Source organism: Rhinoraja longicauda, chromosome 23 (assembly GCF_053455715.1).
Source record: "Rhinoraja longicauda isolate Sanriku21f chromosome 23, sRhiLon1.1, whole genome shotgun sequence".
Taxonomy (NCBI): domain Eukaryota; kingdom Metazoa; phylum Chordata; class Chondrichthyes; order Rajiformes; family Arhynchobatidae; genus Rhinoraja; species Rhinoraja longicauda.
The window spans coordinates 23,511,804-23,524,284 of record NC_135975.1 but is presented as its reverse complement, the minus strand read 5'-3'; the positions used below and the strand labels follow the sequence as shown (position 1 = coordinate 23,524,284).

The following is a 12,481-nucleotide window of genomic DNA, read 5'->3' as shown; positions in this document are numbered from 1 at the left end:
GGTGATAACGTACGCCACCGCGGACAGCTCGGCCTGCTGTGCGCTCATGAGACTGGGGAGCTTAATTGCCAAGGCAATGCCTGCCTTGGGGTCATAAACTCCACACCCCGTGAGTCGTTCGCCAGCTGACACTGTACTGGAGCCGTCCACATAGATCTCCTGGCCTGTGGGATGGATCCCAGCCCGTAGACCTATGTCGACGTCCCAGACCCCCTCCACGGAACACCGATGGGCCGTTCCGGGATATATTAAATTTGCCGCGAGCTTTGGCTCGCACAGACTTTCAATTTTTAGATTCATCTGTGTAAGGAGGAGGGTCCAGCGCGCGATGCGGGCGCTGCTGACAGTCCCATCCTTGATCCTTCCATCCAAAAGCATCTGGGTGGGTGTGTGATGGGTGAGGAGAGTGATTGGAGAGGTTCCTGTGAAGATTAAAGCCCTCTTCACAGCCTAATGCGTGGCTAAAAGGTGCCTCTCGCAATTGGAGAAACTCCTCTCCACATCGGTAAGCACCCTGGAGGAGTACACCACTGGTCGCAGCCTACCGTGCCGTTCCTGCAGCAGCACGGCACTCAGGCTGTCCCCACTGGCTGCCACCTCCAGAGAAAACCCTTTCTCCCCATCTATGGCTCCTAAGGCTGGTGCGGTTTGCAGATCCCCCTTCAACTTCTCGAACGCGGCCTGGCAACCCTCATCCCAAGCCCACTCCACTCCCTTGTGTAGGAGTCGGAGTAGCGGGGCTGCGGTGGCCGCGTAGTCCTCGATGAAGTCTCTGCAATACCCGGTCAGTCCCAGGAAAGACCTCACACCCGTGATTGTAAAGGGAATTGGCAACTCCTGCACAGACTCCCTCCTAGCCTGATCTATGGCCCTTTCCCCGGCGCGGATGGTCAGACCCAAGAATTTTACTTCTGGCAGACCGATCCGTGCCTTTTTCGGATTTATTTTAAAACTCTTCCTAGCCAGCAGCTCCAACAACTCGGTCAGCAGTGGACCGTGCTCCTCCTTTGTGTCTGTGAACAAAAGGAGGTCGTCCACATACTGCACGACCTGGTGGCGCTGGCTAAACTCCCTCAGGCTATCCGCCATACATTGGTGAAAAATGCTGGGGCTGTTGTGGAAACCCTGTGGTAAGCAGTTCCAGGTATACTGTTGCCCTTTAAAAGTAAAGGCAAACTTGTACTGGTCCTCCCGCCGTAGCGGAATGGACCAAAACCCATTTGAAATATCCAGCACCGTGAACGTGGTCGCGGATGCTGGGATACTTCCGATGAGGTCAGCAACTGCTGCCACCGTGGGTGCGCAGGCGGGGATGTTACTGTTGAGGACCCGGTAGTCCACCATAGCCCTCCATGAGTTATCCGGTTTCCTAACCGGCCACAATGGAGAGTTTACGTGTGTGGCTATCGGCCTCAGTACGCCCTGCTGCACCAGTGAAGATATGGCTATCTCCAAATCGGGTTCTGCCTCCTTGGGGAAATTGTACTGCCTCTGGGGTCTGATCATGGGGTCCCCGTCTATTCTGACCTCGAACCCCACTACCCTACCACAATCGTGTTTGTGGGTCGCAAACGCGTTCAGGTTGCTTCCCACACACTCTTGTAGTTCGGCCGGGACCTCTGCCACCATGCGCTCGAGATCGTAACCCTCGGGCGGCTTCATGGTGCACAGAGTCCCTTTCCCCTCCTTTCCCCTAATCACTATTATTTCCCCTTTACCGCCCTTGTCCACCCAAAGGCAGTGGTTCCGTAAGTCCATGAGGATCCCATGGCTTACTAGAAAATCGGAACCAATGACCCCCATCCCACCCCCTTCTGTCCACTTCATCAGGATACACTCCCATGTGGTATGGAGTGTCCCCAAATGAACGGACAGCGGGATGGAACACGCGCCAGCCTGTTCCTTCCCCGTGAACCCCGCCAGTGCGAAAGGGACCCCTGTGGACAGGGGAGAGTCAAAGGGTTCCTCTGTGTGGACCACGGTGCATGAAGCCCCCGTGTCCAACAGATAATTGCCCCTTTGCCTCTCCACTACCATCTCCACAAGCGGCCTCTTCCACGCATCGTAGCGGAGAGGACACAGATAGGCGGGCTGTGCGGGCTGATGTCATTGGGGAATGTCCAGTGTCCCTCCCGTACCCGGGGAGCCGGTAGCGACTGCCACCTTCCCCTGTGCTGTCATGAGGGACCGCATCACCTCGATCATCATCTCGATGATCTCGGGCTTAACTGGGACATCGGCTCGCTGGGTGGTGCCAACCCTATCTTCCTTAATGTGGACCCTGCAATCTTTTCGCCAGTGCCCCACCTTACCGCACTTAAAACACTTGGACTGTGTGGTAGGGTTACCCTCCTGTCGCCACCCCTTTTGGGCCGGTGCAGTAGCCTCCGCTACGTGCACCTTCCCTTTTACTAACCGGGTGGTCGTACTCCGGGTATTTCTATACCCTACCGTGAGACGGTCTAAAACTGCCTCCTCCGTGCTATTTGTGGGATCAAACCAGGCTTTCGCCTGTTTCCTGACGGCTGCCAGGCTGTTTGACACCAAGCATCGGAGCCACTGTGCTCTCCCATTCCCGGCCAGGTCATCCCGCGCGGGGACGTGCGGGCAACTGCTCTGATATACTGTCCACAGTCGCGCCGCAAAAACTCTTGGGGGTTCTCCCTCCATCTGGAGGGTCTTTCCTAATCGTTTCTTCCTCCTGTATTCGTTTGACTTCCTTCCGACTCTCTTCTCGACTTCAATTGACTTCGAACCCAGTTTTCTCTGCGCTTCTTGACTTAACTTTTTCACCCAAAAATAGTGGCCAGTTATACTATTTCTGACCCGTCCTATCTCCCGCCAGATCTTGGAATCTCTTTGTTCAAAAAGATATGTATGAGTTTTTCTTCTGATCTGCGCTTATGTTCGGGGATACCGGGGATGGCCAGACGGTGCTAATTGGTATTTCGTTGTGAGGTGATGGGTGTTAACTGGTTTCCCATCACCTACCAGGTAGTTTTCTATGGGCTATTGTGCCCCCTCAACGAGATGAACTGTTTAGGTCGGCTTGGGGCATTGTGAGTATGCTGATGTCAGCGCCCCAGTGTCTGGACTCCGACCTGGTTTCGTAGGTTTCTGCATGGCCAATACCCATCCTTTGTTCTGGCCGTGGCTTTGCAGAAACCTAGAGACTGGGTTGTAAGGTTTTTACTTTTTGTGGCTTGTCACGAGGTCCTGCGGCCATTTTAGGACCCACGGATTGTGACATCCTTTGTTAATCTGACCGCAGCCTTTCTCCGCTATCAGCCCCAGTCTCTCGTTTAAAATGTCCAAACTGCAGCTCTTTGGTTTTGTGTTGCTTTCCAAATGAGGGAAAACTTCTCAAATCTTACAGAACAGAATTGAGATGCACTTAAATGTGAACTGAGATCTTGGTGCCCATAGAACTGTTTATGATAGAAAGACCACAAACAAAGCAACTCAAAATACAGTGGCTATAATTTATTTCATATAGTTCAGAAAATACTCGGGGGTGGGTATTGGTTTCATTTTTATTCTCTTTGTTTACCTGCTTGTCGAAATTTCACAGAACCTTTGAAGAATTGAATGTGTAAATATTATTACATATTAAATACATTATTTTAACAGGGCCCAGCAAGACCAGAAGTATTATTCATCAATAATAGAACATCCCCTGTATGGAAGATTAAAATTAAATCCACTTTATTTGTGACATCAGCATGGTTAGAAGGTGTGGAATTCTATCCAAGATGACAGTTATGAATAGTCTTTAACAGAGAGATGGAGTCGATGGAGATGGAGAGAAGAGAGGTTGTGATTGATATTGAAGAAGTTTGCTTTGCTCTTCCAAATAATTATTCAGTAGACATATGCTAATCTAATGCTGGATGTTGACAACCCTAACCTGACAATTGAGGGATACTACAAGTGCAAAGAGAGATGGTGGTGGAGTATCATCAGTACACTTTGTGAAAATTGATGTCCATTTCTGGTTAATGTTGATGTGAGATAGTATCTAGAAGGGGAAATAGGGGGCACAGTAGCGCGGCCTGCAACCACAACAACCTGACCGCGGGAGAGGACAGCAGGAGAAGGGAAAAGACATTGTGGCCTTCCATCACAGTGAGGAGAGGACTGGAGGAGACTCACTGTGATGGATGTTTTCTTGATGGATGTTTCTTTTGGGGGTTGTGTAATTTTAATGCCTATTTTGATGCTTTTGTTGTTGGACTGTGGGTGACTGAATTTCGTCCAATTTGGATGACAATAAAGCTATCTTGAATCTTGAATCCTGAATCCACTAGACATTTAGGGGCCCAGATTTCAGGATTGAATCAGTGTGGGATTTACACTTTGTTCCAGTGACAACATAGGATTCCTCCTGTATGTTACATCCTAAAGTTATGCTGGTAGACAAATTGGACACTATAGATTGCAGTATGTGTGTGGGTGAATAGTTGTATCTTGGGGAAAAGGGGGTAGTAGGGGGAAAATGATTTTTAAAAAATGGGTGGAGATTAGGTTACAGGGAAAATTAGTGGGTGGAATTGGTTTGCTCTGTGAGCTAGCTTGGGTTCAGTGGGCCAAAATGGCAAAATGAAAGAGGGTGTTCATTGATGGGTTGGTAGTGGAGAGAGCAGCTTCAAATTTTTGGGCAGTAATCTCTCAGTTGTCCTGTCCTGGGCCTAACAGTAATCAAAAAGGTGCATCGATGCCTCTGATTTCTCAGGATAATGGAATTCAGCATGGCACCGAATACTCCAACAAACAAAAAAAGCTTTAAAAAAAACTACGGGTGCTATCTGTGTACGGAGTTTGTACGTTCTCCTTGTGACCTGCATGGGTTTTCCCTGAGATCTTTAATTTCCCCCACACTCCAAAGACGTACAGGTTTGTAGGTTAATTGGCTTGGCAAAATGTTCCTAGTGTGGAGGATAGTGTTAATATGCGGGGATCGCTGGTCGGTGCGGACTTGTTTCTGCTCTGTATCTCTAAAACTAAAATTAAAAGAAGGTGGGATCTAACATCAAGGATCCCCATCGTCTGGGCTGTGCCCGCTTCTCGCTGGCACTGACAGGAGGTACAGAAGCCTTAAGTACCACACCACCAGGTTCAGGAGCACCTACTTCCCTGCAATCATCAGGTTCTGCACAACCCTAATCCTACCTCGGCAAAGGAACAAATCTGCCCACCTTTAGGTCAATTTGAGAAGGGTCTCAACCAGAAACATCGCCTATCTATGTTCTTCAGAGATGCTGCCTAACTTGCTGAGTTACTCCAGCACTTTGTGTCATTCTGCATCTGCAGTTCCTTGCACTGGTGTAAGGTGAGAAATTTAAAGGGAATATGAGGGATCTGAGCATGCTTTTCCACACAAGGGTGGTGAGATTATAAAACGAGATGCCAGAGCAGGGAAGAATGTAATTTGGACAGCTGGAAAGGAGTAGAGGGATAAGGGATTAATGTAGGCAATCAGCAGAGACCAGGTGAGCCAAAGGGGGGTCGTTTCAGCGCTGTGCGATTTAAAGAACTGTCTTGGATCTTGCTCTGGACCAGGGGGGTGGAGATGCCTGGGCATTGGGAAGGAGGAGGAGGAGGCGGCTCCTCAATGTGGAGGAGACTGAGAGTGTGGAGCATCTGGGCTCCACCAATTGGGTCCAGGTTTGCATTGACTGAGTCACGCGGACGCGGTGGGGGCTGATGCAAATGCGGACGCGGTGGGGGCTGATGCAAGATGCGGACGCGGTGGGGGCTGATGCACGACGTGGACGCGGACGCGGTGGGGGCTGATGCACGACGCGGGCGCGGTGGGAGCTGCCACGCCCTCGCCGAGTTCCGTGTATCGCGGTCTCCCGGCAACCAGGCTTGGCGGCGCGCCGGGATCCTTCCGCCGTTCTGCGGACAATGGGGTGCGGAGGAAGATGTGCCTGAAAGCGGTGTGAGTAATCTGAAGAAGTACGGCGGGGGAGATGTGCATGGGGAGGGGATGTTGCTGCTCAACTCGCTGCAACCTGGGTACCCTCTTTGGCTCTGGTGTAGGGACAGCAAGCTGGAAGCCGGGCAACCTTCTCTATCTGTTACTCTGTGTGGTAATTGGAAGGTTTGTTTTGAAATCAGAGCTAATGTTTCTTGTTTTATTGCTCAGGTGGGGGAATTAACCAGCATCGTTGTGCAGCGTTTTTACTCATGACTTGTCAATGGTGATAATGAAGCCTGTGTATATTATTCACATCACGGAATCCTCAATTGAGAAAGACACCAGAGACTGCAGTTGCTGGAATGTGGAGCCAAAAACAAGCAACTGGAAGAACTCACCTTGGAACAGCACCTGTGGGCGGGGCAAAGGAATGCTCAACCTTTCAGTTGGAAATCCTGTATCAGGATTGTAAGTGTCCAGGGAAGATATCCAGCATATCGAAGGGAGAGGGTGGGGTGAGACCAATGCTGGTAAGTGATAGGCAGAGCTAGATATAGGGTGTATAGAAACACAGAATATAGGTGCAGGAGTAGGCCATTCAGCCCTTCGAACCAGCACTGCCATTCAATATGATCATGGCTGATCATCCAAAATCAGTACCCGGTTCCTGCTTTGTCCCCATATCCCTTGATTTCGTTAGTCCTAAGAGCTATGTCTAACTCTCTCTTGAAAAGATGATGAGTGAACTAAGGTGTAAGGGTGATGAGCTGATCGAACCAGGTAGGGATGGTAAGGAGTCTTGTTAACAAGGTGAGAGGAATAGAAAAGTTGAACAACAGTAGAGAGAATCTGGGTGAGCTCGTGAGAGTGGGAAAAGAACATGGGGTGGGTTACCTGAAATCAGAAAATTTAGTGATATTAATCATTTGATTTAGATACCCAAGTGGATTTGAGGTGTTGCTCTTGTAGTTTGCTTTTGTTCTCACCATGACAGTGGAAAAGTGGCAGGACTGGCTGTTTGGAATGGGAAGGGGAGTTGAAATAACATGTAACTGGAAGTTCAGGATGGGGCTGTTGCAGACAGTGCATGTGTGATCACTTAGTCTATGCTTGGTCTCACCAATGCAGAGGAGGCCTCAACATAAGCATCAAATGCAATAGACCAGATTGGAGAAGGTACATGTCAATCTGCCTCATTAGGAATGACTGTTTAAATAAATCCAAAGACACGCACAGCTGCCTTCTTCTGTAATGGAGTCATAAGTGTTGTTCAGTGTGGAAACCAGGCATTTGGCCCCAAATTGCCCAGCCACACAGCTTGCCCCTTCTACACTAGTCCCACCTGCCTGAAGAAGGTTTCCCAACACGAAACCTCACCTACCCTTTTTCTCCAGAGATACTGCCTGACCAGCTGAATTGCCCCAACTCTTTGTGTCCACCTGCCTCCATTAGGCCCATATCCCACCAAACCTTTCTTTTTCATGTGACTGTCCAAATGTTTCTTAAATGTTGTGATATGTACCTACTACCCTTTGTGGGGGGAAAAAAAGTCACCCCACGGGTTCCTATTAAATCTTTCCCCCCACCTTAAACCTTTGTCCTCTGGTTCTTGATTTCTCTATTCTGGGTAAAAGACTGCATTTACTCTATCTAATTCTCTCATGATCTTGGAAACCACTATAGGGTTATCCCCTCATCCTCCTGCACTCCAAGGAATAAAGTGTTAGCCTGCTCAACCTCTCTCTATACCTCAGGCCCTCGAGTCCTGGCAACATCCTCAAAGCTTCTGTGTATCCTTTCTAGTTTAAAAATATGTTTCCCATAACAGGGTAACCAAAACTGAACACATACCTTTCCTCCCTGCACTCTCTTTCCTGTGCCCCATCCACCCTGACGTGCACCCATTTCTCTCACTATCCTGCCCTTCTTTTCCTTCCACTCTCTTACCCCCTTGCCCTTTCCATCTGGACCAATGGGAGGAGAGGCAAGAATCATAATTTGGCATCAAACAGGTTAATTGATTGATTGAAAGGCAGAGGATGGAAATGAATGCTGTGGCCCACCGATTCCATCCTGAGCATTGATCATCCACTCACGCTAGCTTTATGTTATCTGACTTTCGCATCCACTCCCTACACACTAGGGCCAATTTGACAGGGATCAATTCATCTACAAACCTGCATGTTTTTTTTGGGATGAGGGAAGAAACTGCAACACCCACAGGAAACCCAAGCAATTGCAGAGAGAACATACAAACTTCACACAGACAGCACCTGAGGTCCGGAGCAAACCTAGGTCTCTGCATTTGTGAGCTGCCTTCGTGCACCTTGATGCTTTGGTTATTTCTTGGGAATGCAAAGTTATTTGAACCATTATTTATTTGTCCAGTATAATATTATTTTTAAATTTGTAGAATTTGTGCTATATGTGAAATGCACTTTTTGGTTATGTTTCCTCTCTACAGTGACTTCCTACCATGATGACTAAAGGTTTTAACATAGCAGTTATGGAAAATGAAAGCAGCGGATTACCAAATAGAAATGGTTTATGTTCTACGATGAGAAGCACTGTAGTAGCTAAGGAACTACACCAGCGATACAATGACCTCCTTGATCCCATCAGTTTGTTCACACCCAAAACCAAAGCTGTGAACATTCCAGGTACCTCCAAAACAAAATTCTGTGCACCATCGATAATGTTTTTTTGTTGTGGTTAATTCATAATTGAATTGCATCAAAATTGTATTAAAGTAGTGTGTGTGATTGTGTTTGAAGTATATTTTGGAAGTACACGAAGAAAACCTCATCCAGCAGGAAGGAAGGAGACAGGAAATGAACAATTTTCATTTATATACCACCTTTCTTGATTTTGACCTATCCCAAAGCATTTTGTGGCCAATGAAAATCTTGCGTACTGTGGCCACTGTAATATTGAAAACATGACAGCAATTCAGCAGGGTTGAAGATATGAGATTGAATGATGAAATGTCTAGGAAAATGCCCAATCAATGACTAACATTGTTAGCAATATTTTTTTTAAAATGAATTGCAGGCCAACTGAGAGTATGCATTCATTTCTGAATGCCGTGATGTTTTTTCCTTGTTCAAAGGAAATGATTTATTAGAAGGGGTACCCGGGACCACTGTGAATCAAGTTTTGAAGATGTTAGAAAAGAACGAGTGAAAAGGGATGTCAAAGTTTAAGTTGCATTCTTGTATGGTAAATCGGGTCCTATGTTTGTATGCAGAGTTCTTTTCTTGAATAAAAAACAGTTTAGTTAAGGCGGTATAATATGTTATATAATATGGCTCGACGATTGTTTCGCTGAACACCTCCGCTCAGTCCGCCTTAACCTACCTGATCGCCCGGTTGCTAAACACTTTAGCTCCCCCTCCCATTCCCAATCTGACCTTTCTGTCCTGGGCCTCCTCCATTGTCAGAGTGAGGCCCAGCGTAAATTGGAGGAACAGCACCTCATATTTCGCTTGGGTAGCCTACACCCCAGGGGTATGAACATTTGACTTCTTTAACTTCAAATAGCCCTTGCTTTCCCTCTCTCTCCATCCCCTCCCCCTCCCCAGTTCTCCCATCAGTCTTACTGTCTCTGACTACATTCTATCTTTGTCCTGCCCACTCCCCTGACATCACTCTGAAGAAGGGTCTCGACCCGAAATGTCACCCATTCCTTCTCTCCAGAAATGTTGCCTGTCCCACTGTGTTACTCCAGCATTTTGTGTCTAACTGCAGTACAATATGTCATTGTTTCATAGTACCTTCAAAATAATACGATGTAATACGAGTATTTGAAATGAAAAAAAAGGATATATATAAAATGTACATAGTGATTTGGTAATTGAGCTGAATGTATTATTAATTATGTTTGTAAGCAATAAAGCTGGAGCGTCCAATAACACCTATTGATCAGGACGTGAAGATAGCCCCAACAACCGTCTCAGATCTTTGTCAATTGATTCAGAGAAGAATTGCTGCCAAATCAGAAGTTGAAACCGTCTCTATAGAAGCCCAACAAGAACTGGTAGGTAAATTATTTTAAAGAGATGTTTTACTTAATTTGTGAAAGGGCTGATAATTAACAACACCAAATGTTTTTGGCTACTACTTTCCATCAGAACCCTGAAGTAGATTGAGCCTGATATGTGATGTGTAATGTCCTTGTTTGTGATGATTAACATGTTGTATGTTTCCCATCCACAATAAGTTTCAGATTTTCAGTATTTTTCATTTTCATAGTCACACAGCACAGAAATGGACCCTTCAGCCCCCTGTACATATGCCAACCTCTTGCCCATCTCCACATCCCATTTACCTGCACATCTGTCTGTGTTGCCACTTTAGTGAACTCATCTGCAAACTTAGTAAACATTCTCCCTGTGTTCCTATCCAACATATATCACAAACAGTAAAGATCCCAGCACTGATCTCTGTGGTATAGCGCTGGTCAAAGACTTCCAAACGGAAAGCAATGTTCCACCATTACCTTCAGCCTCCTATCAGTAAACCAATTTTGGACACATTTAGATCATGTGCCTTAATCTTTTGGGCCAACCAGCCATGTGGGATGTTGTCAAGTGCCCCCCCCCCCCCCCCCCTAAGCTCATTCCTAAGACCACTTTCCTTCATCAGGTTTCTTAGCCAAAAAACATAATCAAGTTAGCAAGCAGGATTATTGGTGATATTGCCCTACATTTTCAAATGCACATAAATCTTATCCTGCAGAATTTCCCGAACACAAACACAATGCTGATTGGCAGTAGCTACCTAGCCTATCCCTGCCGCCCTTTTTAAATAATGGAACCAATCCTCCCGTCATACTTCTTAATGTTTGATATTATGTAAGATTTCATTTATCAGTGTGTTTTGGTTTTCTAACTTTAGCTCCTCACCTCTCTGACCTAATCAAAAATGATACCATTGTTGCTTGAGGTAGTTCCAAGATTGTGAGTGTTGGTAGGCCTATGGACCACTCGAGAGCCTCAAGGCTGAACCCAAAATGAATTCCTCGTAACATTGTTTATGTTTAGGAGAAGAAACTTAATGTTTTGTTTGAGAATCTGCCACTGCAGAGAATGCAAAGCTGATTATGTGACTGAGATCTGTAAATAAATAAATTATTGTGCAAGGATAAAATGTTGGACCTGTCAGTACAATGCACCTAAAACTACTCACTGCTCTTTTGGAAAGGAACTACTTTTAATATAACTTAAAATAAAACCATTTGAATTGTGTACAGTATTATTTATGGGAAAATGGTTAATTTCTATGTCTACTAATTTTGAGCTGGAATTGCTATTTTTAGGGAGGAATCATTATAGCAGACGTTAAGATGCTCTGGGAGGAGTTTAAACTTCATTCTCATGACAGAACTTTGACAAAAACGGAGAACAAAGAGCTTAACCGACGAATGACAGCGTACATCATCACAGTGTGTGAAAAGCTATTCCTTCACTATCTTCGTATGGTGGACAGAGTGAGACAGCGCTCTGTTTACACTGATGAGGCTAACCTAAGTAGACTGAAGGCCCAGCTTACTCATGACTGCATGAAGTTGTAAGTTTTGCAATATCCCTTTCTGCTTCTCAGTTTTCTTTCAAGAAACTGTCTATGGAAATTAAGTTAACAACATGGATTGATATAAAATAGGTGCATAATCAATAGATTTGTATTAAATTGCAAGGCAAATGCAGCATGGAAACAAGCTATTCAGCCTAATCAGTCCCATGCTGAGGTTTGTGCTGTGCTCAATCACTTCTCTCTCTAAGCCTATCAGTGTGTCTGAAGGAGGTCCCAACCTGAAACGTCACCCATCCTTTTTCTCCAGAGATGCTGCCTGACCCGCTGAGTTTGTTTTTTGTCTATTGTCAATATATACCAGCATCTGCAGTTCCTTTCTACACAGTGTTAATTTCTTTTTCCTCCTTGTCCAGTCTCCTCTCTTAATACGTACATAATATTTGCAATAACCATTCCTTGGTAACAACCTCCACATTCTCACTCATGCTCTGAGTAAAGCCATTTCTTCTAAATTTCAAAATGAATTTCTTGATGACTCCAGGTCTTCTTCAGTTGTTGAAGTGTTTAGGTTCCCAAACAACGTTTCATTATGTGAAAATTCAAATAAGTAAGAGTTACAATAGAACCCTTAACTTTCACTAGCAATTCTGCATGTTGTGGATGATAACAACAGAATTCGAAATCTAGTTAGTCTTTAAGGTCATAAGTGATTAGAGTAGAAATACGCCATTTGGCCCATCAAGTCTGCTCCGCTATTCAATCATGGTTGATCTATCTCTCCCTCCTAACCCCATTCTCCTGACTTTTCCCCATAACTCCTGACACCCGTACTAATCAAGAATCTATCTATCTCTGCTTTTAAAATATCCATTGACGGTCTTCACAGCCTTCTGTGGCCAAGAATTCCACAGATTCATCACCTAACAAAATTCCACAGATTCATCACCTAACAAAATTCCTTCCTAAAGGAACATCCTTTAATTCTGAGGCTATGAGCTCTAGTCCTAGACTCTCCCACTAGTGGAAACA

General features: G+C 45.8%; 1 protein-coding gene across 1 annotated transcript in view; it reads left to right on the top strand.

Moving 5' to 3' along the window:
* The first annotated feature begins 5,755 nt into the window (after nt 1-5,755).
* Nucleotides 5,756-12,481, top strand: part of ccdc87 (coiled-coil domain containing 87) — a 41,536-nt gene continuing 34,810 nt past the window's right edge. Inside the window, exons 1-5 of the mRNA XM_078419854.1 lie at nt 5,756-5,941; nt 6,149-6,388; nt 8,385-8,580; nt 9,808-9,956; nt 11,238-11,488. Coding sequence (XP_078275980.1) covers nt 8,397-8,580; nt 9,808-9,956; nt 11,238-11,488 — 584 coding nt within the window. The 5' untranslated portion in view covers nt 5,756-5,941; nt 6,149-6,388; nt 8,385-8,396. The remainder of the gene's footprint in view (nt 5,942-6,148; nt 6,389-8,384; nt 8,581-9,807; nt 9,957-11,237; nt 11,489-12,481) is intronic.